At 63.9% G+C, this 20,634-nt stretch overlaps 7 protein-coding genes across 7 annotated transcripts; all 7 read left to right on the top strand.

Moving 5' to 3' along the window:
• Positions 1-85: 85 nt before the first annotated feature.
• On the top strand, positions 86-2,311 carry LBRM_01_0560 (putative long-chain-fatty-acid-CoA ligase; the record flags this gene model as incomplete). Its single annotated transcript, XM_001561446.1, has 1 exon — positions 86-2,311. The coding sequence occupies one exon, from the start codon at positions 86-88 to the stop codon at positions 2,309-2,311; it is 2,226 nt and encodes a 741-aa protein (XP_001561496.1).
• A 1,102-nt stretch (positions 2,312-3,413) lies between these two features.
• Positions 3,414-5,543, top strand: LBRM_01_0570 (conserved hypothetical protein; the record flags this gene model as incomplete). Its single annotated transcript, XM_001561447.2, has 1 exon — positions 3,414-5,543. The coding sequence occupies one exon, from the start codon at positions 3,414-3,416 to the stop codon at positions 5,541-5,543; it is 2,130 nt and encodes a 709-aa protein (XP_001561497.1).
• Positions 5,544-6,878: 1,335 nt separating this feature from the next.
• On the top strand, positions 6,879-8,462 carry LBRM_01_0580 (conserved hypothetical protein; the record flags this gene model as incomplete). Its single annotated transcript, XM_001561448.1, has 1 exon — positions 6,879-8,462. One exon carries the CDS (start codon positions 6,879-6,881, stop codon positions 8,460-8,462), a length of 1,584 nt encoding a protein of 527 aa, XP_001561498.1.
• Positions 8,463-9,709: 1,247 nt separating this feature from the next.
• LBRM_01_0590 (conserved hypothetical protein) lies at positions 9,710-11,302 on the top strand (the record flags this gene model as incomplete). Its single annotated transcript, XM_001561449.1, has 1 exon — positions 9,710-11,302. One exon carries the CDS (start codon positions 9,710-9,712, stop codon positions 11,300-11,302), a length of 1,593 nt encoding a protein of 530 aa, XP_001561499.1.
• Positions 11,303-11,928: 626 nt separating this feature from the next.
• LBRM_01_0600 (putative tricarboxylate carrier) lies at positions 11,929-12,909 on the top strand (the record flags this gene model as incomplete). Its single annotated transcript, XM_001561450.1, has 1 exon — positions 11,929-12,909. The coding sequence occupies one exon, from the start codon at positions 11,929-11,931 to the stop codon at positions 12,907-12,909; it is 981 nt and encodes a 326-aa protein (XP_001561500.1).
• Positions 12,910-13,615: 706 nt separating this feature from the next.
• On the top strand, positions 13,616-16,489 carry LBRM_01_0610 (conserved hypothetical protein; the record flags this gene model as incomplete). The annotated part of the gene is made up of 1 exon (XM_001561451.1): positions 13,616-16,489. One exon carries the CDS (start codon positions 13,616-13,618, stop codon positions 16,487-16,489), a length of 2,874 nt encoding a protein of 957 aa, XP_001561501.1.
• Positions 16,490-18,910: 2,421 nt separating this feature from the next.
• LBRM_01_0620 (mitochondrial RNA editing ligase 1) lies at positions 18,911-20,185 on the top strand (the record flags this gene model as incomplete). Its single annotated transcript, XM_001561452.1, has 1 exon — positions 18,911-20,185. The coding sequence occupies one exon, from the start codon at positions 18,911-18,913 to the stop codon at positions 20,183-20,185; it is 1,275 nt and encodes a 424-aa protein (XP_001561502.1).
• Positions 20,186-20,634: the final 449 nt, after the last annotated feature.

Here is a 20,634-nt window from a genome sequence, read left to right on the forward strand (position 1 = left end):
CGACCCCGGTGTGGAGGGGGACAATGAAGCCGGGGACGAAGAAGGTGAAGACGAAGAAGAGGCGCTCTGGTGGAGCGACGTGCTCATGCATGGCGAGAAGAAACTTAGGGTGTGGCGTCAACGCAAGTTACGAGAGCAGTGGCTGCAGCAGCAACAGCAGCAGCAGGCTCGTCTACGCTACCAGCAGCAGCAACGCTGCGCACGCTCCGGCGGCGGTGGTAGTGGTGGTGCTACTGCGCCTTCGTCGCCGTCAGGTACCTCTCGCCATTGTCTTCGTGGGAGCAGTGGGCTTGGTATGGATGACTTCTACGGCTCCACATCCACGGCAGCCGCCTCGCAGGATGGGAGTACTGCGTCCGCGACCGCCAGCGCCAAGCCCGGCCCCACTGCCGCCGTCAGTGACAGCGGTATGAGCACAGCGCAGGCAGCATCCGACAGTGCTAAAACGACCCCCATCATGCTGCTCGGTGCCGCCGCCGCCGCCGCCGTCAAGGGTGGCAAGAGCGGCAGCAGCACGAGGCTCGCCGTCAACGCTCCCGCAAGGCGCGTCTTGGTGCCACTGGAGGAAAGAAAAGCGCTAACCGAGTTTCCTCGGCGCAGGACCTGCGGCGGCTCTCTACGCACGATGCCAACGTCATCGCTTCTGGCAGGCAACGCCGCCCTGACCGGCACGCCACCGATGGCCATCAAGGACGGGCTGCCGCGGCTGCCACTCGCCCCTCTCCGGCCAGACGACCTCGCCTTTATCTTCTACACCGAAGGCGATCCCAAAGGTGTCCTCCTCACACATGGTGCCCTCAAGGCATCTGTGGCTGCCCACCACGAATACCTTAACTCGACCGACATCGGCGGCAGCGACGACGGGCTGCGTCGCGCGGCGGGCGTGGGCGACATGGCGACCGCCACCGCCGAGAGTACCGGACGTGGTGGGCAGGGCAACAGCCGCATTGCCCGCTACACGACGGCCTATATGCCTGCCCTGCGCTCCCGCTCAGCCCCAGCGGGGCGGCCGTCGTACATGGCGTACCTCCCCCTGCACGACATCGGCGAGTTTGTGGCGGAGACCGCCGCGCTCGTCCGCGGCCTCCTCGTGTGCTACGGCACGCGCCGGACTCTCTTTGACACGTGGGCGCGTCCGCACGGCGACCTCACCGAGTACAGGCCGACCGTATTCCCCGCGCTACCGGCCACACTGGCGCGCCTGCGCCGCACCGTCGAGTCGATGGTGTCCACCGGCTATCGCCAGCTGCTGTTTGAGGCCGCGTACGAGGCGCGGCGGCAGGCGATGCGGCGCGGACTGCACACACCGTTCCTGCTCACCACCATCTTCGCCCCCTCGCGCGAGCTGCTCGGTGGCCGCTGTCGGCTCGTACTTGTCCGTGGCGGTCCCGGTGCCGCTGCGCTGCACCCACGGGACCAAGAGTACTTGTCGGTCGTGTGCGGCGTGTCCCTCGTGCAGTCGTACGGCGTCACGGAGGCTTCCGGGTGCGGGCTGCAACAAGCGTACTGCTCGACGCAGCTCGACTCGATCGGCGGCCCGCTGGGCCCCGTACACGTAAAAATGCGTGACGTCTTCGCCACGGCAGCGGCACCCTCGAGTGGTGGTGGCTGCGGCTGGTCGCATCAGTCAGAGCGGCCAACAGGTGAGCTGCTGCTGCGCGGCCCCACCGTCATGGCCGGCTACTACCGGCAGCCGGAGAAGACGGCGGCGGTCCTAGAAAAGAGTGGTTGGCTGCACACCGAGGACGTCGTGGAGCGCTGCCCGGATGGCTCTTTTCGCCGCATCGCCTCCCTGCGTCCGCACCACGCCACGACGAGTAATGGTCACTGCATCGCTCTCGAGCCCCTCGAGGCGCTCTACGCGCAGCACCCCCTCTGCCTGGAGGGCGGGGTCTGCGTGCTGGTGCATCCCTACCGGCGGTACGTCTGCGCCCTCGTCCTCACTGATGAGCACCATCTGTGGGACTTCCTTCAGACAACCGCCGCGGCCGTGGCGAGGCCGGCGTCGTCATACTCGCCACCGAGCTCATCCACCTCGCAGCAGCGGAGCTGGATTTTGTCTGCCATTGGGGAGTGGCCGCAGTGCCTGGGCGACTCGGCACTCAACCAGGTCGCCGCCACCTCGCTTGCGGCGTGGGCGACGCAGCACGGCGGCATCGCCCCGCACGAGTGCGTGCGGCACGTACGCGTTCTGCACGGTGTGTGGGACGCTGCTCATTACACCCGCACCGCGACGGGACGACTCTTCCGCCCTGCCATCCACCAGCGCTACAGCGGTGTCATTCAGGAGCTCTTCGCAGACGAGGACTGACGGCACTCGCGGAGGGGGGATAGCGAGGCAGGGAAGCGGGAGGCGGCGTGGCGACGACTGCCTACCTCCAACTCTTCTCGCTCTTGCTCGCTTGCGCGTGTCTGGCGTCCCCCCGCTCCCTGGCCCTGCCCCCATTCTCTTCTCGCGCCGCCACGGTGGGGGAGAGGGGGTGGAGGGGGGGCGGCGCATGACGAAATGTTTTGAGAGCGAAGCCTCATTCAGCACAAACCATCCCAGCGGACGAGCGAGGAGTAAGAGGGAAGGGAGACGGGCACGCGATGCTGCAGAATACAGCATGCACGTACGCGTACATGGACAGAGGGCTCCACGCACGGATCGAGGGGGGCGGTAGGAGGAGGGAACGGAGTGACACCTCCCCCACTCCTGCATGGTGTCGTGCGTCTCAGTCGACGAGTACTCGTGAGCAGTGAAATAGCGGCGAGGCCTCGCCTGCCCTTCCTCACCACTGCCAAGCACCGACGCACATGAGTGCATCACTGTTTCACACACCCTCTCTCTCTCTCTTTGACTCTTCGCTACTATCCTCCTCCCTCCCCTCTTACTCCTCCCCCTCCACCTGGGCATCGATGTGCACCTGTGCGTGTCTGTGTCGGGATGACGGTGGGGGTGGTGGTGGTCCACCGCCCACAATCCCCTCAACACCCTCCCCTCCCCTCCCACGCCACGTGGCGGTGTACGACCGCCACGACAACGCAAACATTGCCAACGGCGGCGACAACTCGCGCTACGTCATCATGCATAGCGCGAAACGGCCTTATGCACACTCACACACACGCACACTACACACAACAGAGAAAGCGTGAGTGAGTGAGGTCTCTCTCCTCCACCCCCTCATCTTACACCGGCCCTCCCTCCCCCTCTCTTTCGCTGCCATTCAGGTATCCAGGCGCTGAGGTAATTTTACGACGAAGCCCTGCAGACACTCGCGCACACACACCCTCCCTCACTCGCGACACGCACTCACATTACATTACAGTCAGACAGACAGACAGACAGACAGACAGGAGGTGGGGGAAAAGAGAGAGGGGGAAAGCAGTGCATCGCTCCGGCTGTCTGGGGGCCTCTTGCGCGCCAGCCCGCCATGACGTCCCGCGCCAATTTGGACTTTTTCGCGCCACCGCTGGAGCGGCGGCAATGCGTGCGCGAGCGAATGGCGCAGCTGCGCGCCCCGATGTATGAGTGGCGGCGCGACTTTGCGGAGTCCGCCTTCGACGCTGCCACGGGCGAGCGCCGCCCGCTGCGACGCGTCTTCAACCCAGCAGCGAAAGAGCACCCGGTGGCCGCGCACAGTGTCCGCGCCGCGACACGCAACGCGGATGCAAACGCCGCTTACAAAGAGGTAGAGCAGAGCAACAACGTGCCACCGCCACCGCCGAAGCAGCGGTGGTCGCGGCGTCAGTGGAGCCCGCAGCGCACGCTGGGAAGCGGCAACGCCGCAGCAACCAGAGCATACTCGGCACGACCAGCGGCAGCCACCGTGTGGGAAGGTGCGGCGAGCGGTACCACTGATCGGCGCCATATGTGGAAGCAGACCGGCTTCACGTTCGCCGAGGACTACTTCCGCAAGAGTGCGCAGGTGCCCATGTCGCAGGCGCACCTCGGCGCTGCTGCGTCTGAAGCTCGTCGTGGTGTGGGCAGATGCGGGGTGTACGTGCCGTACCTACACGACACAATTCTTTTCTGTGAACCTCGGCAGCATCCGATGAAGACGCGTCGTAGTCGGCCTGATGGAGGTGACGGCGCTGCCACAGCAGCCAACGAGTTGCCGCCGGTTCACCGGGCGTCCTCCGCAGCAGGAGTGGTGATGGCCGTGACGTTCAACGCCGCCGAGTCACGGGCGAGGGAGTTGCATGCGTCGATGGATGCGAAGCGCACCGAGCTGTTGAGCTTCTCGGTGTCGACGCCATTTCAGAAACTACAGCAGCAGCCGGTAGCCTACCTATACGCCGCTGGAGCCGAAAGGTTCACCGATGATGACGACGACGACGACACGCCGAGGGCCGCCGGCGCCATCGCCAGCGGCGCCAACGACGTCAACAGAGCAGCGACGGCGAAGGCAGAAACATGTTACGACGTCGTGGGACCCTCCATCGCCGTCAAGCAGCGCGCGGTGGCGATGGCCGAGGGCCTGTACACAGACCTTATCGCGACTCGAGCGAGAGCACGGTCAGCAGCGGCGAAGACGGAGGTGCCAACGTGCGAGCTGGGATACACTCTGAGGCCGTCCTACGTGCAGTCGCGTCTGCGCCGATCAGCAGCGCGGCACAGCAGCAGCAGCCAGAACGTCGGTATCGCTACCATCGTCTCGGACTGCTACTCCGCGTCGCTGGACGAGGGCATGAGTGGCACCACGCCGCACACCACAGCAGCAACGTCACCCATGACGGCGCACGCGTCAGCGCCGCGCATGCACGGTCATCGCGGCAATGGCGTATCGGGGCCGCCATCGGAGCGCACCATCACGCGGTCCCCTCGTAACGAGAGCATCACCTGTGCGGCACCGCCAGCGGCGATAGAGGCGGCACTCACGGACGCCATCGCCTTTTCCCAGTGCAGCGACGGCGCTGTTCGTCAGGGCAGCATCACGGCGGCACCGCCGCCAGCCCTCTCGCCGGCTGAGCTCGGGAACGACATGGATGACACAGAGGAGGCGCGCAGCCCCGACGGCGGCGGTGACGGTGCCCTGCCCAAGGAATTTTCCACTGCTGCCACGGCTGGTGGGCAGGTCGAGTACCGCCAAAGTGGTCCCCCGCCTGCGTCACCGTCGCAGAGCGGTACCAACGCGCAGCTGCGGCCAGACTCGCACCCCTCGCTAAGCCTACTCTACCGGACAGGCAACAGCACCGACTCGCCGACGCTTCTGCGCACCTGCGGTGATGGGGGTGGCAGCACCGTCGCTGGTGGTAGCAACTACAGCGGCGGCGAATGGCATCGGGGGCATCCTCGGCATGTGCGCGACGCCAAACACACCCCTCACCAAAGCCCCCGCAGTCAGAGGAAGTGCGGGTACACGAGCTACGATGCGCAACAACAGCACCAGCAGTCGCCCACGGCGTGCCGTCTGCCGGCGGAGTCGAAGGAGACGCGGGTGTATGCGGTGCGCGTGCGCCGCCTCTTCACCAATGCGGACGCGTCGCTGCTCAAGTGCGCTGAGCCGAAGCGGCGTGCAATACCGGTGATGCTGCCACCGGACTGGCAGCCCAACTGCTGACTGCATCCAGGTAGATCGGTGCGTCCCTGTGCCCTTCTTTGCTTTTTCTCGCGCGTACCTTCTCTGAGGTGCTCGCACATGTCTCGCTCGCGTGGAGGGGAGAGGGGGCGGGCGATCGCTGCTTCGAACCGCTGACACCTTGGCGCTTCTGGCAACAGCAGCATCCGCGGCGCTTAAAGGGGGGGGGCACTGTCGGGGTGTTCTGCGAACAGAGACAGCGGCGGCGGCGTTGTTTCCTGGCAGCGCCCCTCTTCATGCTCTTCGCCTGTTTTGATTCTGTGAGAGGGCGGGGCGGGGCCTTACATGTTTGCTTTCCTTTGGCCTCACAGCGTTTCTTTTGCTTCCACCTCCTCGGCCCCCCTCCCCCTCCCCTTGATGACTCGCCTTCTCGCCTGCCCCCTCGCTCGTGTAGGTGCGTCGGTGCACTTGTTTGGGGGGAGGGGGGAGGTTGTCCCGTTCGTCTCTTCTTCTTCTCGTACTTCGTGCGCTATCCTGCGCTGAGATGTAAATACACGTAGAAACCCCCTCTTCCCCTCTCCCTCCCCCCCCCCCTTCATGGGCCTCCCCTCTACTCGACCTCCACGGCGCTGCCCGTTGTCCCCGTCCCCTCCTCCCCCCCCCCCCAGTTTGGAGGAGAGGCGGGGGGCGGAACAGGGTTGAAAGGCCACAGAGAGAGAGAGACACACACACACTGGAGGATGCGGGGGGGGGAGAGCAGGACTAGTGCCATGCGGGCGCTTGGTTGGTATAGTAGCCGTTCTTGTTCGTGGCGACTGAGCTCACTTGGTGCGCTTTCCGATGCGGCGGCCCTCGACGTTCTTTGGTGTGACTGCGAAAGGCGGGTGGTAGTGGTGGTCAGTGGTTGGTAGTGCACCACGTCGTTGTGCAGCGTCCCTTGTTGCATGCATGCATGTGTGTGGGTGTGGGTGTGGGTGGGTGTGCGCTGTCCCTCTTCGACTGCCTCTGCTCACATTACCTCGCTCGCCTCTTGACGACCTCGAGGGCGCAACCGCCCCGCCCCACCCCACCCCCCTGCACTCAGCCATGCCTCGTTTCATCCGCCCACACACACGCCGGCAAAGAGGCAGACCACCGCCTCTTTCGGGTGTCTTCCTTGTGAATGGGGGCTCTCTCGACTCCTTTTTACGCCGCCGCGCGTGGAGGAACCAAAGCGATCGAAAGGCACGCGCACGTGCGAGGGAAAGTGAGGAAAAAAGGGGTCACGCAACCAGCAGATCGAACAACGACAAGGATACCCACACGCGCGCGAGTATTCGCACAGGTAGCGATGACGATACGAGGCAGATTGAGCCAGAATGAGCCGGTCACGCGGGCATGACACACAAAGAGGGACCAAGCAGAACAGGAACGCGGCGTATCAGCAGGGGTCGGGTAAGGCAAGACATCCCCCTCTCGCACCGTCGCGAAGCCGCTCATCCCACCCCCCCCCTCCCCCTCCTCTTCCTCATCTGTTCTCTCTTTCTCTCGCACCGATCTCCGCCTTGCGGCACGTGCGCACAGATCTATTCCCAAGGCCTCCAGCCTGATCGCGTGTTGAGTCACGAGGAGCGAACGCACGAGAGGGGCACGCCAATCATGGCGAAGACCAGCGCCAGCCACGCAATGCACCCGCCAAATGCCATCGCCGCGGTCGCCACCAACACGAGCGCAGCAACGACTCCGGCGCCGTCGTTTCTCGTCTACCCCGTCCCCAGTATCGCCGATGAGTCTTTCCTGCAGCTCATCTTCCGCAACACCGTGAAGCGTAGTCTCTTCCTCGGATTCGGCCGCGGTCGCTTTGCCGTGACGGAATTGACGAGCGCGACGGTGGCCGCGGAGGTGGAGGCCATCATCCATAAGGCGGCAGTAGCAGCCGTGGGTCAGCAAGACCGTGTTGTTGCTCCTCGACACGCAAACGGTACGGCCGCAGAAGTGGAAGCAACGCACAGCGCTCTCGAGCGAATGGCCGATGACGACGCGCTTGAGCACATGACCCTGGCAGACCTCTTCGCGCCACCACCCCGATCACCCTCACATGCCTCTGCGTCTGTGCACCGGCAGGAGCACCAGCCGAGCAGCAGTAGCACCAACGGCAGCGGCGGCGCAGCGGCTGGGGGGGAGTCGAATGACTTCAGCCACATTCCATATCTCGTGTGGCGTGACAAGCCCGTGCACGTCGTGGTGAGCGGAGTGCGGGTGGAAGACTTCTACAGCAGTGGCGGCGCCGTTCCGGTGCATCACGCGAAGCGCTCCGCCGACGAGGAGGGGAAGTGCAACAACAAACCAAAAAGGCCGAGCACCGTCAAGCGCCCTCGCGAGGACGGCGCGGACTCGACCGCGGAGCTGCCGCCGTCGTCGTCGCGGGCAGCGAATCGACGTGCTGTAGTGGCGAATGCAGCGATGATGGCAGCAGCTGCTGCTACGGCGCCGAAGTCTCTATTTCCAAAGAACTGCTGCCAGAAGTGCGGCAGCGCTGATCACTTCACACGTCACTGCGACGGCAGCGGTGCCGCCGCGGGTCCGTCTGCGTCTGCAGCCGCCGGCGCTGACACAGGATCGCCGAGGACGAGCTCAGCCACGGTGGCACTGCCCTTCCCCGCAGTGGCGAAGACGACGGTGGTGTCGAGCTTTCCAAAGAACTGCTGCCAGAAGTGCGGTAGCGCTGATCACTTCACACGCCACTGTACAAGCAGCAGCAGCAACAGCGCGAGTGTCTCCGCGGTGTCCAGCTCTTTCGTGACCGCGCACGCGGACAAGAAGCCGGATCGCGAGGCCTTCTCCGCGACGGTGGTCGCGTCGACGCCGCTGCCGGCGAAGACGAAGGCGAAGGCCGTTGTGCAGCGTACCTCGAAGGATCAGTGCAGGTACTGCGGCTCCGAGGCGCATCTCTCCCGCCACTGCCCGAGTAAGAGCCAGTGAAGCGGCGGAGGGCTGCGCTGTGGTTCTTGCGGTCGATCTGTGATGGGGTGATCAGCGATAGGAGGGGGGGCGGGGGGAGGCGTGTGTAGGCGGTGCTGCAGCGCCGCTCCACGAGGATGGCAGCCCTCCCCCTCCTCTCCCGGTGAACCTCCCTTAAGGGGGAGTGTGTGGACCCAATGCCACCGTGCTCCGTGCTCGATGCGACGCAAGTAAGCCATCCGCGCACGCATCACACACGCTCTCACACACGATCGAACAGCATGGCGCTGGAGGGAGGGGGGTGCCTGACACAGGGAGACCCACAGGCGCGCCCTGGAGGAACGCGAGATCGTGTCCGCGCGGTTGACAGCCTCTCCAGCCCCCCTCTTTCACACTCTCACCCAAAAGGCGTTTGTGGCCGACATCGCCGCCTCCATCCCCACCCCTGGTGACGGCCCCTCTCCCCCGTGTGCATATGACGACTACGATCGCCTCTTAACAACAGTAATAAGCCTGATAGCGCGCACCCGCGCTACACTGCAAAGCGAAGAAGAGGATTCGGAGTGATGCAGCAGTGGAGTGCGTGCTGTCCTCCTCACCACGACAAGCACACAACGCCGCAACGCCCCTCCCTCCCTCCCTCCCTCTCTCTCTCCCTCATCTTGCCGAGCTTTGCCTAAAAGCACGTGACTCCTCCAGTCGTTGAGGGCGGCTCAGGAGGTGAGAAGGACAAACAGAGGGGCGAAGCGACGAAGGCGAAGTCATAGGCGAAGCTGACGTGGCTGAGGTCCGCATGCACGTAGAGACGCGCATGCGTGAGTGTGTAATGTGTGTGAGGCTCTGCATCCTCGTCTCCCTGCCCTTCTTCCACTTCCTTCTCCCTCCCTCCCCCGCCTCTCTGCCTCTCGCTGTCCATCCCTGTCGTCTGCACGCGGTGTTTCTCGCAAGCAAAATCAAACACCAAGCAGATCGTAGTGCGGGGGGGACGTGTTGCGCCTCCCCTGCCATCCCACTCTCACCATCTCGCTTACTGCGCATCGTTGGCGTAAAGGTGGACTCTTCGCGCGTGGCGAGCTCGCTTCAGAATGCCACCCCCGCTATGGCCATCCTCCTCCTCCTCCTCCCACCAGCAGCAGCTGCCGTCTACCCGCAAGCCACTCAGCATTGATGATGTCGCCATCGACTTCTCCGCCATCGCGGCGAGCAGCGGCGGCGCAGCGGCTACCGCGTCCGCCGCGCCTAGTGCAATCTCGAGTCTCCTCGACACTATGGCAGTGCAGCAGCAAGGGAACGACGGGGATGCCCGGGATCAGAGCAACGGCCGTCGCTACCGGGGCGTGTCGGACGTGCGCGCCTTCGACCCGGGCCTGCAAGGCGTCATGCAGCGGTACACCAGCAGGACCGCCGCGGCGGGCTCCGCTGGACGCAAGAAGACTCTCTTTGGGGTGCAGCCGCAGGCACCACCGCAGCCTTCCTCGGCTGCACACGCCGTCGAGCCGGCACCACCGCCTTCCCTCGAGACTTCTCAAGCAGCGCTTGATTTCCTCGTGAAGGCGCAGCCGCATCAGCAGACCTCCGCGGCGGCCTTGCGTCAGCGCTGTGACGCCTACCTGACGCAACTCCGCGTCTTTTGCCACCGTGGACGCACCGCGGATGGCGACGGCGCCAGCAATACGCGCGCAGAGGGGCCGGCCACGACGTTCCCCGACGGAGGCAATGCGCAAACAAACTCGCTCTTGCGGCAACTCTTCGCCGACGGCGTCCCTGACATCGAGCCCTGGGACCGCTGGACCTCGACGATGCCGCGCTACGGCGGCGGCGCACCGATCCAGGCGGCGCAGCTGAACATGGTGCATCACCCCGTGATCCCGGATACTCACTACACGCAGCACTACGAGTACCGTGACTTGGAGCAGCCAGTTATTCAGCGGGAATACAAGACCAAGGAGGAGTTGCGTGCTGAGCGGCGGGAGCGACTCAAAGCGAAACAGGCGAAGGCGCAGCAGGACAAGGCAGCAGCAGCCTCCGGTGCAGGCGCGTTGCCCGAATCGTCCAGTAGTAGCAATGCTTCGATGGCTCTCACCTCGTCGGCGGCGAGTCGCCTCCTGCACGACCGGCTCTCCACAAAGAGCCTTGCCTTGAACCTCTTCGGGTCCAGTGTGCTGAACCCGCTGGCAACAGACACGAAGGTGCTGCAGCAGTACGAGCTGCGCCACTTAGAGCACCAGCGACGCAACCACGACCGCCACGTGGCCGCGTTGCCGGATCAGATTCTGAAGCGCGCGCGTGATCAGCGCCGTCACGCCATCGAGGCACCGCTGCTGCGCGCCTACCGCGTTTTCCCGATTTTCTCCGCTGCCCACCTCGGCAAGCTGCGCAACTTCGCAAATGATAACCTGCTGCGTGGCTTTGTGCTGTACGTGGGCGGCTGCGACGCGCTGATCGTCCTGGCTGGCGGCGAGGTGGCAATGCGGCATCTGGATCGGTGGATTCTGCACAAGATGGCGTGGGAGCACCCCGACACGCGCGCCGTGCGCCTCTGCAGCGTGCCCCTGATGGACGCCGAAAGCTTTTCGTTTCACCTCAAGAAGGCGCAAGGGCAGCTGTACAAGCGGACCAAGACGGTGGGCAGCAGGAGCGGGGTGGGTTTTGCCGACAAGCGCGACGACAGACTGGACAACGCGGACGGCGATGACGCGACAGAACCGGTCTTCATTAACATGGTACCCATCGTCGAGGAGGCAGAAGCGTTCCTCCGTCAACTGCCTGCGCCGTCGAGCCCGTGGTCGGACTTGTGTGGTGTGTGGCGCGCCGCCTTCTTGCATGATGGACTTCAGCCCGTTACGGCTGAACACCACTAACGGTAGCAAACTAAGAGCGGTGAGACGGCGGTTGCGGTTGCGGGGGGAGGGGGGGTACTCCCCAAACACCCACTCACCTACACACATGTGGGACGCTGGCCTCTTGGGAGTGAAGGGCGGCCTTTCAGCCGCAGCCGCATTACCAGCAACAAGGTCAGTCGAAGCCGAGCCAGTCCCCTCTCTACCCTCCTCCTTACCACACTACCATGCCTTCCGAATGGCGTTCTCCAAGTACCTGTGATGCGTGGCTGCCAGGGCCCCCCTTCTCCCTCCCTCCCTCCCTCCCCCCTCGCCCCGTTGGCACTGCCCTCCACCCCAGTGATCCTCGGCGCCCTCATGAGGGATGGGGAGCTCATGCGCGATGGCGACGCTTTCTTGGCTTCCCCTACGTCTCAGCAGCCAGAACGGACACGTACAGGAGCACGCGCATAGGCTCCCCTAGCGCACTCATGAAGCCGCTGCCACTGGCCACCCTATTCTTCTCCCTCCCCCCTCCTCCCCCTTGCGCACCTCACTTTCAGTTCTGCTATCACCCGCCGACCAGCATCAGCGCTTCGGCGACAAGGCAGATACACACGCACGCGCACAATCAAAACTACGTGTATTAGGGGGGGCGAAACAGAGCCATGGCGACCACCGCCTTCTCGATGGAGGGATCGAAGCACGATATGAACACCTTCTGGAGTCGCGCCCGGTACTGGACGGAGGCGATCAACCCTCTGATGCTGCTCGAGAATGAGCGGACACTTCAGAGGCATCAGCTGCTGCTCGACCGGTGGAGAGATGGGCAGGCCAGCACCGTCCCGGATGCGGACCTCTGGCGCGCGCGCGCAGCTCTTGAGAGTTGCATTCACCCCACCACGCAGGAAGTCATCTTCCCCGCCTTCCGCATGTCTATGTTCCTCCCGATGAACTACGTTGTTGTCCCGCTCATGATGCTACCATCGACCGTCATGAGCGTGGGCCGCACGATGGCGATCCAGTGGCTCAACCAGAGCTACAACAGCGCCGTCAACTACGCCAACCGCTCGTCTGACAAGCAGCCGGCGTCAGAAATATTGAAGGCGTACGTGGCAGCGGTCGCTGTGGCGTGCGGCGGCAGCCTGATGGCGACCATGTGGCTGAAGCGCATCCCCACTAAGACGACGAAGGCGACGCTTATCCGTGCGACGGTGCCGTTCCTCGCCGTCAGCGGCGCCGCGACGGTGAACGTGGCGAGCATGCGCAAGAACGAGTGGCTCAGCAGCGGACAGGGCATCAGCGTCGTCGACGAGGATGGCGTCACGCGCGGCAAGAGCACCGCGGCCGGATGGGACAGCCTGAAAAAATGCAGCGCCACGCGCATCGCTTGGAACCTCCCGTGCATGCTGCTGCCGACTCTGAGCGTGATGCCACTCATGCGCGTCAGCTCCTTCGTCAGGCACCACACCGTGCTCACGGAAAGCCTGCTGCAGATGCTCGGCCTCACGCTCGGCGTGCCGCTGGCGCTGGCTGCGTACAACCTTCACCAGACAATCCCAGCGTTGAAACTTGAGCCGCAGTTCCACGGCCTCCAGCGGCTCGACGGCTCGCCTGTGAAGACGCTCAAGTACTACAAGGGGCTGTAGACGTCTGTCCCTCTGTCTGTCTCCCTCGCTCTCTGTGACTTTGAACGTGGGAGTCTGCGTGTGCGGTGCCGTCCAGCCGCCCAGGGTTAACATGCATAGCCATATCGATGTGAGGCGTTCCTCTCCACCCCATCTCTCTCTCTCCCCCCCCCCCCGCCGCCATGCATGCATGCATCCGCGGCAACGCCTCTTAGTTGTCTTCGTCCGCGCTCGTCCCCTTCTCTCTCTCGCGCCCCTCCCTCCCTCCCTCCCTCCCCCCTTCCTCTCTGAGTCAACGGGCGTGCATGCGTGGGTGCTGGTATGTGTCAGGGCCTGTTTCTCTTTTCCGCTGCCCGTCTCGCGTACCGCACGCTCGCACTCGCGCCTCTCTCCGACCATCTCCCCCTCCTTTCCGTGTCTCCCGATTGAATAAGCACAGCAGCGCCGGAGGAAGGGGGAGGAGGAGGAGGAAACCGGCGGCGGCTCGCTCGCGCCCTTGTTCACCTGGTAGCTGAGCGCGTATCACTTGCTCCACTGTGGCAGCAGCAGCGCCATGATTAGCCTTTGCCTCGCCCCCCTCCCGTCAACCTCCCCGCCCTCCGCCTTCTTCCTACTCGCCACTCACGCACGTTTGCACGCGTAGCCATCATTATCAAAACTCCAGCCGCGCGCCTATTGTCATCAACGCCTACGCCCTCCGCCCTCCTCCTCTCCTCTGAAAATTATCATGAGCAGCGCCTCGAAGCCGACGGGCAGTGGGTCGTCCGTCACGGATCCACTCACGCCGCTAGCAGCCGCGTCGCTGTCCTCGCCGCCTGCGCCGAAGCTGTCGACTCCCCCTGTCGCAGCCACGGCAGCAACGCCGTCAGAGCCGGCCACCGCCGCCGTGACGGCGGACAACGACGGCGCCGAGGCGCAGCCACAGCGGCGTGGCTGGGAAGCTGTCAGGGATGGGCGCTTCCGCATCGCCCTCACCCATCACTACGCCATCAGTGACGACCACACCGACGCGGCGCCATCCACCTCTACAGACGCCGTGCAGGCGGAGCACGCAACCGACGCAGCCGCGGTGCTTGGCGACAAGGAGGGCCGCGCGCTGATGTGCGACACACCGGGTAGCGAATTCTGCGCAACCGAACCGCACATTGAGGTTAGTCTGGAGGCGTCGCTGGTGAATGCGATCAACAGCGCCTACACCTCTACCGGCTACCCGTTCGTCGCCACCACCGGCAACGCGCGTGGCTCTGTCTACGGCTCTTTCGTGGACCTTAGCAACCCGTCCCTCAGCTCCCTGGAGCTGCCGCCGTCGCAGTCCATCATCGTCGCCCCACGCGAGGCCAGCGACCCTGGCAGCACGCCGGCGCACGACCTGGTCGAGATGGACACTCTGCTTGCAATTCGGTGGGGCCGCGGCGACGGCATAATGAAGACTGCCGGGACCGCAGTCCCTGTCGCCGCCGCGCATGGGAAGCATACTCAGACCGCGGCACCTACCGGAGCCGCCGGCAGTCCGCACTCGCCAGCCGTGGCACGCACCATCGCGCACCATCTCTCGCAGTACCCGGAGGGCATTCATGGTATCAACTCATCCCCGGCGCTGCGGCAGATCCTGGTAGAGGGGACACTGCCGACAACGCTGGCAAGCACGCCTTCGGCGCCGGTGAACACAGCCGCGCAGGCACCGGCCCCGTCGGGCGCAGAGGCAAATGTGCCACCGCTGCCAACGTCGCCGCAGAGCAACGCCCCTGTTCAACACACCCTTGTCAGCGCTAGCACTTTCAACCACGTCTCCGTCTACCTTGTTGCCCACCAGGACGGGAAGCTGCTCTACACGGCGCCGATACAGAGCCTCTCCGCCAGCATCGCGACGCGCAAGGTGACAGCACATCAGCTCATTCTCGTAGGGAGGGGGGAAGTGGATATGCTGGTGACGGACCCCTTCACACCGCCCCGGACAATGCCGCCCAAGCACACTCGGATTGGCTTCGCTGATATCTCGGTCGCTGGCGAAGAGGCTGCCATCTTCTTCCGCTCTAAGACGTCTCGCTTCGTAGACGCCGATCCCGGCATGAAGACCATTTCAGCCGCGCCGATCCGCTTCACCGTAGAGCCGCACCTTCTGCTGGGAAACCAAAATGGCGACATCTTCGTGTTTAGCCTTCTGCAAGAGCGCATTGTGCAGCACATCAACTACAACGCCGGCAAACCCAACGTCTCCGCGGCCATCGCTAGCGGCAGCAATGGCGTCGGCAGCAAGCTGATCTGCTCCCCCGTCTCGTGCATCGCGGAGATACAGAACGGCATCGAGAAGAAGATCACGTGCATGGTCGAGCACGCCGCCCTGGCGAAGCGCGACCGCCGGCGGTCCTTCTCCACGGACGACATCACGACTGGCTTCCCCGCAGACACCAATGCCGCGGCGCCGTCGTACTACGACAACGACGTCCCCCCGTCCCTCTACGCTGTCGGCTTTGATGATGGCCAGATGCTGCTCCTGTGCGTCACTTGCGAGGGAGGGTGGTTGCTGCGGCACTTCAACAACCAGTACTTCGGAGTGCGGCCAATCCATTCCATCGCCGTGCGTGTGCCACCCTTCTACACACGTCTGTGGACCAGCCACCTGCCCCCCATCACCACCGCACCTCACGGAAGAAAACGTAGCACCAACAAGTCCACGGGAGCACCAGTGCCCATCACGACCCTCGTCACCGCCACAGCGGCACTTATCGTGCACAAGGAGCATCAGCTCATCGCGGCCATCTCGTGCAGTGGCGGCGCCATTGCGCTGGTGCGGCTCCCCGGGATGGAAATTATCTACTCCGTCGATTCGACCGACTACAACGCCGTCGGCGAGATACTGGCGCTGCAGTGGATGGCGACGATGCCGGACCACCTGCTGACGCCAGACATCCTCGTCGCCTCCGGCGAGGATGATACGATGACGGCCTTCCAGCTGCTCGAGCAGTTCCTCGTGAGCGCCGTCGAGGGGAATCACCACAACGGCAACGACAGCGTGCCACACTTGTCGTTCACAGAATCCGTCGTGGCGAATGGCCGACTGCGCATCCTGGAGAAAAAGCGGTTCCACCGCAGCTGGGTGAACCGGTTGAACCTGATCCCGGTCGCGGTGCCCGCCGCGACGGCCAACGCAAAGGTTACCAGCCGGTCAAGCAGCAGCAGCAGCAGCATCGGCGGCGGCGGCGGCATGCCGCAGTACCTCGGCGTGTGCCTCGTCGCCTCCTCCTACGACCACCTTACCTCTTTCTGGCCTTACATGTTCAGTAGGCAAGGCCAGGGCGCTGGCGCGGAGGACGGCCCGGACAGCACCAGCGCTGCTGTACTAGCGGGATGCGTTGGTGGCGCCAGCAGCCTGGAGTATGCGGGCACGATGAGGATGAGCTTCCCCGGTGGTAGCCTTCCCCTCGGCAGGATTGCGGCGCCGGATCGGTACGTGCTCGTCGACGGCCCGACAACGGCGTACCCGCTGCACTCGGAGCTCGTCATTGGTGTTGCGGCCGCCGGCGGTGGCACGAGCTTCTTCCTGGCGACAGTGTGCTGCCGTGGTAAAGTAAAATTCTGGTCCGTGCAAGTGAAAGTCTAGTCTCTCGGAGATCGATACGGGGGGGGGAGGTGAGCCTGAGCACTTGGTCTTCACGGGCGTCGTCTCACCTTGCTGACTGGCTCCAGGTGCGCACTGCTGCTGTGGTGGTAGTGGTGGCTATACGTTACGCTCGCCAGTGCCCCCTCTCCCCCCACCCTCTCTTTGCTTGTCGCTTCCTGTCTCATTTGCCTGTTCGTTCCTCGCTCCCCGGCCAGCGCCTTCCTCTCTCGTTTGTGTTGCTTCGATGGTCACGTGCTGGCTTGTTTGCGTAATGGGAGTGAGCGTTGAGCGCGCCTCGGTGCCAGTGTGCGGGAAGGGGGGAGGGGGTGTAGGGCTTGTGCGGGGGGGCAGCGGTGATCTTCGCACAGGAGCCGGCCAAAATCGAACACGTCGTCGTTGTCGTTGTGCCATCAACGTCATCATGGCGGTGTTGCAGCTTTTCGCGCGCCTTGTGAACCCTCTCCGTCACTAGAAGGCCTCCGCGCCTCCCCACCCCCACCCCTTCTCACTCCTACAGGTAGCGCCCAACGGACCATGCGCGCCGGCCGTGCTTCACCCAGACCTCTCCCTTCCCCCCTCCCTCTTCCCCAGTCTCCTCATCTTGTGCAACCGCTGTCCTGTCCCTATAGGTGTGCGGGCGTGTCTCTCTCTCTCTCTCTGGCGGAAGGGAATGGACGTGAAGAGAGAGAAGGGTCCGGCTGCTGCTGCTGATGATGAGCGAGATTTAAGGTGTACCTACGCGTGATGCTGAAATCTTTCGTTGCCTTCTCTTCTTCCCCCTTTTCCCCTTCCCCTTCCCCTTCCTTGCGTGTTGCTTCACTTCTTCTGAGTGTCATTCGCTGCTGCTGCTGCTGCTGCTGCTGTGGTGGTGGTGAGTGGTTCTGGGCGGTGGTCGTCATGATCCCTTGTCCGCTGTTCTTGCGAGTGTGCGTGTCTGGTATGTTTCATCCACGGCGTGGGTGATGGCCTTCTCTCTCTCGTGCGTGCGTGCGTGTGTGCGTGCGTGTGTGTGTGTGTGTGTGTGGGTGGGTGTCTGTCTGTCTGTCTGTCGATGTGCATCCGCCTTCTCTCCCTTCGCCCCCATTAGTAATACGACACTGCGAACGAAGAGGGAAGGATGATGAAGAGAGAGGGGAGGAGGAGGAGGGGCAGGGGGGGGGGGGGGGGGGCGGAGCACGGCATGATGCTACGCCACCATCACCACCCTCTCCTATCCTTTTTCTACAGACACCCACAGACGCCCGCAGGCACTCGACTGTCACTTACGTTTTGTCAGCTCCCAAGACGAAGAAGAGCGATGGACGATGTGGTACGCTTTCTTCTCTGCTGCTGCTCTTTCCGTTGAGTCAACGCTACCCGTGATGACAGGGGAAAACGAAGGTGGAGACGCACCTCAGCGCATGGTATCCCAGGGCCCAGTACACCCTCCCCCCCCCTCCCCACCACCACCACCACCACCACTCTGTGGGGAGAGAAGCTGAGCAGCCCTCTATCCCAGCCAACGCTAAGCTACCTCTGGGGGCGACACGGGGCCCAGTGCCGACGACGCAGGGGAAGTCAGAGAGACATACCGCTACTGCTGTCGGCGGCCAGTGCCCAGATGGTGTGGTGGCGGTGAACGCGCCTGTGCCACCCGCATGATGGTCAGGGTGTCAACGCGACTCGAGCACATCTCACCCGGCCCTCACTGCCCACTGGCGTGGGGAGGCTGAGCCACCACCCCCCTGTGAGGGATGCACCGCGTGGCGACCGACACAGTGGGAGCGGCGGTGAGGCGACCTGCGAGGCGGGTGTGTGAGTGGGCAGAGTGTGAGGCAGAGGCCGTGCTCCGGTGACTGGGTCGACGCATGGCATTCGCACGTGTGGGTGGGTGGGTGAGTGGGCTTCTTCGGCTATCGCCCTGCGATGATTCGGGCGGGGGGCCCTTTCATAATGCGAAGAGGGAGCCGGCCGCCCATAGTTGTGTAGGAGACCAGGCCTATGCGTTGGCAGAGCTTACGCAGTGGGGAATGTGTTGGAATAGTCGCGCTGCGTCAGGCGGCAAGTCCACACCTCACGTGGCCTTTGTCGCTCGCCTCTGCCTCCTCCCACCACTTTCCTCTCTCCGCTCTACTCACATGCTGCCCCCTCACCCTCCCACCACCACCACCACCACCCCCCTTGTCTGATACCGCGCAGGTGTACAACACACACATTTTAGACCCCCTCACACGTCACTTTGCAGCCTTCTCTGCGGCGGCCATGCGCCGACTGTCGCTGCGTCACGCTCCACGCTGCAGTCATGCTGCTCTCTACACCAGGCGCGAGAGCGGCGGGGCCCTGAGGCGCCCGACGTCGAGAATAGCAGCGGCCGCCGTCTTTCCCTCGTGCCGCCCCACCATCATCGCATCAGAGCGTCTCGCCACGTCGCGCCGCTGCTACATGCCGCTCCCGCAAAACCAAGACGACTTCTCCGCCTACACGGAGATCGATCTGCCGACAGAGACACGCATTGATGCGATCCGGCGCACCGCCCTAGCGAACCAGGAGTGGGTGGCGTGTGAAAAGGTGCACGGCACGAACTTCGCCATTTACCTCCTCAATGAAAGCGAGGTGCGCTTCGCGAAGCGCAGCGGCATCATGGACCCGAACGAGAACTTCTTTGGGTACCACCTCCTCATCGACGACTTTACAGCACAGGTCCGGGCGCTGTGTGAGCTGCTGAAGCGCAAGTACGGCGTGACAGGCCGCATGGGCCGTGTCGTGCTGCACGGGGAGCTCTTCGGCGCCAAGTACACGCACCCATTGGTGCCCAAGAGCGCCAAGTGGTGCGTCCTGCCAAACAAGAAACGCGTGCCCATCTCGGGGGTGGAGATTCAGAGCGAGGCATTCCCGCAGTACAGCCCGGAGCTGCACTACTTCGCGTTCGACATCAAGTACTCCGTGTCGGGGGCTGAGGAGGCGATGGTGCTGCTGCCCTTTGATGACTTCACCGAAGTGTGCTCGCAGGTGCCGCATCTCCTCTACGCGAAGCCGCTGGTGCGCGGCACGCTGGACGAATGCCTCGCCTTCGACGTGGAGAACTTTATCACCCCGCTGCCGGCACTCCTCGGGCTGGGCAACTACCCGCTTGAAGGCAACCTCGCCGAGGGCGTCGTCATTCGCCATGTCCGCCGCGGCGACCCGGCGGTGGAATGCAGCGGGGTCTCGACGATCATCAAGCTGCGCTGCTCTTCGTTCATGGAGCTCAAGCACCCCGGCAAGCAGCAGGAGCTGAAGGCGACGTTTCTCGACACCGTGCGCGCCGGCGCGCTGCAGCGCATGCGTGGAGGCAAGAAGGTGACGGTGCTGACGGACGCGATGCTGCCAAAGCTCGAGGCGGCCGCGAACGCGCTGCTGCTAAACAACGTCAGCAAAGGCCGTCTGAACAACGTACTGTCAAAGATCGGCCGCGAGCCGCTGCTGTCTGGCGAAGTGCAGGAGGAGGATGTCGTGCTGATGCTGGCGCAAGATGCCTTGAAGGACTTCCTGAAGGAGACGGACCCCGTGGTACTGAACACGTCGCTGTCGTTCCGCAAGGCCCTGATACGAAGCGTGTACTTCGCGGCGGAGGATCTGCTGCGGGGGGAATGGAAGCGTATCATGGAGCGGGAAAGGGCGTCGCAGACGGAGATCGACGCCGCGATTGCCGCGCTGGAGAAGGAAGAGGCGCAGTGACGCTGCCGGTCACTGTTGCTGGGCCAAGTCGGTGTCCGAGTACTTCATGGTGTGGTGCATTTTTCGAGCCTTGTGCGGTGTGGTTCGTTTTCGCCGAAGGATCACAGAGTGTGCGCGCACCAGCGCTGCTGCTGCTGCTGCTGCTGAGTAGAGGGAGGCGGGGCAGGACCTACGCTGCGGCACGGCAGCGACGTTTCTGCTACCGCACCCTCTCGGTGTCATATGCCGGCAGCGCAGGCGGTGACCGTGGCACTTGCGTGTCAGGCCGAGCTTTCGCGCTGCTGGCTGTTGGCGGCGAGCCCGCAGACGACAACTTAAACAAGCGGAAGGAGAAGGCGGAGGTGGGGGAGGATGAAACTGAGGATGACAAGCTTGCAGACGGGGGGAGGGGTGGTGGAGAAACGCATGCAAGCGAGTGAGGCCACGCGCGCGTCAGGTGGAAGAGGAGG

Source organism: Leishmania braziliensis, chromosome 1 (assembly GCF_000002845.2).
Source record: "Leishmania braziliensis MHOM/BR/75/M2904 complete genome, chromosome 1".
In the NCBI taxonomy this organism is placed as follows: domain Eukaryota; phylum Euglenozoa; class Kinetoplastea; order Trypanosomatida; family Trypanosomatidae; genus Leishmania; species Leishmania braziliensis.